We start from the raw sequence: 6000 nt of genomic DNA on the forward strand, positions 1-6000 counted from the left end.
AGTGGAATATTAAAGCCTCCCAACTATTATTATAAACCTGTTTCTCCCTTCAGTGCTGTCAGTTTTTGCTTCTCTATTTTGATGGCATATTCTTAGATGTATAAGTATTGTAATTTCCTGCTTTGTGGATCTTTTATTAATCCTTCTGTCTCTTATAACCTTTTTTGATTTAAGCGGTATTTTGCCTAATATTAGTATAGCTACCTTGTACTCTTGGTTACTGTTTGCATGGAATATCCTTTTCCATTCTTTCACTTTGAACTATTTGTGTCTTTGGATCTAAAGTGAGTCTCTAATAGACAAAATATAGTTGAATCGTGCTTTTTTTTTTTAAATCCATTTTGCTTATCTCTGTTTTTGATTGGAAAATTTAACTCATTCACATTTAAAGTATTTACTGATAAGGAAGAGATTTCTGTCATTTTGGTATTTGTTTTCTGTATGCATAATAGCTTTTTTGCCCCTCATTTTCTGTATTACCGTTTTCTTTTGTGTTTGTTTGCTTTTTATACTGAAACGTTTTAATTCTTTTCTCATTTCCCTTTGTGTATATTCTATACCTGTTTTCTTTGTGGGTTACATTTGACATCCTAAAGTTATAATCCTATAATTTGAATTTATACCAACTCATTGGGCAAGCTCTGAATCCCAGCCATTTCATTTGTAAAATAGGAGAACCTGTTCTGCCTACCTCAGAGGATTGGTTTGAGGTTCAAATATGATTAAAGCTTGTAAACTCAGGGCTTACAAGGGGTTCTGAGTTGCAAATAACTATTAACAATGTTTAGAAGTTCATTTTAACCTGTCTTTCATAGGAATATAACTATCCTGTTTTCTAGATCACTTTTTTCTTCTTTAAAAAATATTTGATTCAGTAAGTATGTATTAGGAACCTGCTGCCTTCAGCATATGGGAAATACCAAACCTTGTTCTCCCCTGAAGTAGCATCAAATAGAGCTGAGGATCAGGACTGGCATACGGGGAGACTTTACAGAGGTCCAGGAGTGACCAGTGGACACCGTGAGACAGGTTCTGGTTGCTGGGTCAAGGCTCAGGAAATGTTTACCTGAGGTCACAGAACTAGTGTTAGAGTTGGTTCTAGAACTCTGCTCAATCTGCTGAGCCTTGGGCCAGTATTTTGTTGGATACACCAGGGTTTCTCTTGAAGCTGGCTGGCCCTGGTCGTATCCTCCTGAGCCTTAGAGCATTAAGAACCTGTGTAAAGTGAAAGCACCTTGATCAGCACACTGATTATTACATTAAAAGCTCTAAGATTTTGAAAGGTGTGGGATGAAAGACAAGCTGGGATATGTCGTGTGAATTCATGGCACGCTCCCCTGCAGATGAAAAGAGCTAAGTCCTGACGTGGAGAGACCCAAGATGGGCTGTTGCATGAAGCCAGAGAACTCCAGGACGCTCAGGGCAGAGCTCTCAGACCACCTATACATTCTGGGCTCCATGTCTGTCTGACCATGTGCCTTGCTGGGGCTCAGGGAGACTGTGCCTCATGAGGAGCACTGCTGGTTGCTGGCATTCTTAATATGGTCAGGCACACTATAGACATCAGGTTATTGGTATTCAACAAATATTCTAAGAACTTTCCCTGATAGCTCAGTTTGTAAAGAATACGCCTACAATGCAGGAGATCCTGGTTCGATTCCTGGGTCGGGAAGATCTGCTGGAGAAGAGATAGGCTACCCACTCCAGTATTCTTGGGCTTCCCTTGTGGCTCAGCTGCTAAAGAATCCGCCTGCAATGCAAGAGACCTGGGTTGGGAAGATCCCCTGGAGAAGGGAAAGGCTTTCCACTCCAGTATTCTGGCCTGGAGAATTCCATGGCCTGTTATACAGTCCATGGGGTCACAAAGAGTCAGACATGACTGAGTGAGTTTCACTTTACTATGTACATTACATGCTGCTTTAGGTGTTTTGAGGGTCCAGGGGGCTTAAGTTAGAACCAAATGAGATGTGAGATGTGGAAGGCCTGTTGTGGGGAAGCACTGTGCCCAACAAAGGTATATTGTATAGTGACACAGCATCTGACCTCTGGGAGACTGAGTCTTGTTGGAAAGATGCAGCCCACTGCTGCCCCCAGCATAAGGCGGCATGTGCTGAGCCACAGTGGGCAGAGTGGGGTCCCAGGAGCAGGAGGACCAAGGGTGCAGATGGGGGCAGCCTGAAGGTGGGCCTCAGATGCTGTGTAAATCAGCAGGTGTTGTGCCCATGGACAGAAGTGGGTGCAGATGAGGTGTGTGATGGGGAAGGAGCAACTTCTACAAAGGTGTGAGGATAGAAAACCTGACCTCTGCCCTTGGCTTAGTTTCTTTATCCCAATAGAGTAGGCATTGCACCCTCTCCTCCTGCTGGCTTGGGTGGAGCTGCACCGGCTGCCTTGCCCCGGAGTGTGTGGGTCTGCCTCTGGAGAGCCTTTTTGCAGGCAGCCCTGAGGCCCACCTCGTGGTAGCAGGTGTCCCTCTTTTCCTGATAACCTGTCATGCCCCCTCCCCTAATCTGACCTCCCGATCGCCCACTGGCCCCAGGCAGGTGGTTTGGACAAGTGGTAGGCACTTAGGGAATGTCTGTGCAGTGACTTTTTCCACTAAGGGGCGTGCTGTTTCCTTATGGTCACCTGGGCTTTCTTGCTCACTTTCTGATCTTCTTCCTTCTCATCCATTTGTATTTTTTCTTTGCAGATGAAGCTGCTCAACTTATACATAAAGAGGGCGCAGACCACGAACAGCAACAGCAGCTCCTCCTCTGATGTCTCCACCCACAGCTAATGCAATGCCAGAATCTGTGTAGCCCTGGAAGGAATCGGTGGTGCCTCAGAGACCTCTCCTCCACCCCCCATCGGCTGCCCAGTCAGGACCAAGAGGCCTGCAAATATTTATTACAATCAGTATTTTGATCCCTTCCAGCTTTTGTGTAGAATCATACTGGTATTGAATGTAAGGGAAGCAAGGCCTGTATTTCATCTTCCTGCAGAACAGAAGGAATAAGAGAAGAGCCATACTCAAACCGTCTCGTCCAGCCTGCTGAGGTTGTAAAACCGTGTGTGTGGGTGCAGTTCTTAAAAGTCAGAGCTCTCTAGCTGATACATGGTAGAAAGTAGCGTTTTCTCTTTAGTTAATAACCAGGAGGTTTGAGGAGGCTGTATTGAGTTGTGTTTCTCTTTCATTCTGGCTCCCTTCCCTCTGGATCTGGCCTGTGTCAGGGCAGAGCCCACGCCCTTCACAACTGATACCACGAAAGGGTTTTATATGTTTTAGGTTGCATTTTGAGACAGCAGCAGCAGCAAGAATATGAGTCAAGTCTTGGCAAGAAATGGGAAAAAAGCCCAAAGATGGCCTTTTAACGAACATGTCATATTTTGCTTACACTCTGCAGCCTGGGGGCTGGCCCCCTTCACTGCCTCCTTCCAGGATGGGCTCCCGGCTCCTCCAAACAGCCCCACTGATGCCACCCCTTCCCCAGAGCTGCCGGGGCAGAGATCTGTGACAGTTGAGATCCAAACACAGAAATCAAGATAAACGATAGCCTCAGTTAGTGTGTGCTTGAAGTGGGATTTCACGCAGCATTGAAAACCCAACAGGGGCTGCTGGGTTTTCTGCAGAGATCCTGGGAAGCACTACTGAACAGCACTGCCCCTGGAGGCTTGGGTCTAGTGCCGTCTTGTCTCCTTTCCCCGAGCTGCACGATTCCACAGTGTTCTTTCAGTCAGATACTTGGCAACTCTGCCATCTCAGTTTTTATTTCTTTGTTTAATTTGGGATTGAGATCAAAGAAAAATCTAAAGAAACCAGGTTATCAGGATCATTTTTTAAATTTTGTGAACTGAAGTACTTCCTCGATCATCTGTTGAAATAATCATGGTTTAAGGAAAAAGTAATTATGATGTGCAGCAAATTGCAGAAAAACAGGATTTGAACCAGTTTAGAGTCTGTTTTTCCTTCAGTGAGAAACTTACCCTTTAAAATGTTTTCTTGAGGGTCACATTGCTTCAGTAAAGGTAACTACAGATCTCAAGTCTGTGTAACTTAAGTTTCAAGTAAAATTCTTCAAACCAAATGGAAATTCTTTTTGCAATCATGGAAACATTTTAGACTCTCTAAACTAAACTGGTTTTTCCATATTTCCTTATGGAAATTCGTTCAGTTCGTTTTCCCATGCCTGTTCTGATGTTAATTTTTAATGAGGTGTTTGCTGCTCAGGCGCAGAATCTTGGCAACTGCCAGGTTGTATGGTTCCCACCTCCGAGCTCTAGCTTGACGTTGGAAGTCGTGAAAGACACTGTAGCAGAACATAACTTGTTTTCATTCAGAATTTATTTTAGATACTTTATTTGGAAATAGGCACTGAAAATGGAGGTCCAGGAGCAGTGAGGTTGGGGTGCCTTCACTGCGTGTGTGTGGGTGTGTGTGTGGGTATGTGTAGGGGGTATCCTGCACGTGTAGGAGGTGCCCTGCTGCTGCTGTTGAGAGAACTTCAGGGGTGTGTTTTAAGTGATCAAACATCGTTGACTCTTGGCTCAAAACATAGCAGGACCAGGCCTTACTTCCATTGATAAATACCGTTTGTTCATATGTTGCTTTCGGGGGTTTTTTTCTTACCCCTACAAACAAGTCCAAGTGTCTGGTGACTTCTGGGGCAGAAGCTGTGTTTTTTCCTGCCTAGTGTGTGTAGAAAGGCCTTTCTCCTTCAGCTCGTGGACACCCAGGTTGCTGCGGCCCCCTACCCTGAAGTCAGGAAGGACCTTGAGCATGGCCGCGTGTCCTCCTGGCACTCACAAAGGGCTCGCCTTGAATGTCACTTGCCCAACCTCGGTCTCCCAATGCAGAGGGAGCTGCCACCCCCAGGTCTCTGGGCCTCCTGGGAGGAGACTCGCATGCAGCCACAACCTCAGGGGGCCACCCCCTCCAACCGACAGCTGCAACTGCCCTGCCTGGCCACCGCCTCCCTGCAGGCCTCCTGTCTGGATGAAACAACAGAACACAAGCGAGCAAAGCACCCAAAACTCTTGTCTGCCTCCCCGTTCGCCTGACTGTCCAGGGCTCCGAAAAGCCCACTGACGCCACCACGGGGGCCAGGTCGCCTGGCTCCTGCTTCCCCTCCCACTGTGGCCCGCGGGAGGCACACAGCCTTCCTGGGGCACTGTAGCCACAGGCGCCTGCCACAGCCCCACTAGCTTCTCAGTCATGCAGGCAATGCAGCTGCGCCTGATTTGTCTCCTGAATCTTTTTCTTTCCCCGCCGCCCTTTATTTATCAAGCATAATATTACACATTAAAGAAGAGCAAATAAGAACTTTGTAGAACCTCACCAGGACTTTGCTAACGATGATAATTTGAAAATGAGAACAACGCTCTGAAAAATATCCACCACCAAAATAGTTTTGTCGGCACTGTTCACACGCATGGTCCCCCACATCCCCAGGTTGGGTTTTTGTTTTTTGGTTTTGGTTTTTTTGGGGGCTTTTTCATGTTACATCCATATCTGTATTTATATCTTATTTGTTTCACTTTCAAGTGTATCATGGAAAATGTACAGATTTTCTTTTTTTTGTTAATAATGTGCTAGGATTTGCTAAAAAAGGAAACACAAAAACCCTTTTGAGTTTGCCCTAGAATAAATGAGACTTAATTCAGTTTCTGACGTCCAAGTGGTCTTTTTTGTTGCCATGCCCTGTAGGTTGCATATCCCATCTCTGGGACATCAGAACAAGGCCACATTTCTGAATGATTGAGGGGCTACGTTGGGGATCTCATGAGGTCAATAGATGGGAATGCAGGGGGACACCCATGCCCTAGGGGCCAGGGGCAGAGAACAGGCCGGAGGCAGGAGAGAACTCGCGGGGAAGGGTTTAGGGGAGCCCTGTCAGCTGCAGGCCTGCGGAGGAACAGGTGCATGACCAAAGGGTGCTGGCCCCACCTCTTTGGCATCTCACTTTGATTTAAGAACGATTTTGAGTCTTCAGTTCTGTGATGCATCTCAGTTTCCCTGCC

At 46.2% G+C, this 6000-nt stretch overlaps 1 protein-coding gene across 9 annotated transcripts in view; it reads left to right on the plus strand.

The window, feature by feature from the left end:
* CLASP1 (cytoplasmic linker associated protein 1) overlaps positions 1-5643 on the plus strand; it is a 275488-nt gene extending 269845 nt beyond the window's left edge. For all 9 annotated transcript variants that reach the window (XM_040228931.1, XM_040228932.1, XM_040228936.1 and 6 more), the window contains one exon: positions 2693-5643. In XM_040228931.1, coding sequence (XP_040084865.1) covers positions 2693-2779 — 87 coding nt within the window. In that variant the 3' untranslated portion in view covers positions 2780-5643. The remainder of the gene's footprint in view (positions 1-2692) is intronic.
* Positions 5644-6000: the final 357 nt, after the last annotated feature.

Source organism: Oryx dammah, unplaced genomic scaffold (assembly GCF_014754425.2).
Source record: "Oryx dammah isolate SB20612 unplaced genomic scaffold, SCBI_Odam_1.1 HiC_scaffold_27, whole genome shotgun sequence".
Taxonomy (NCBI): Eukaryota; Metazoa; Chordata; class Mammalia; order Artiodactyla; family Bovidae; genus Oryx; species Oryx dammah.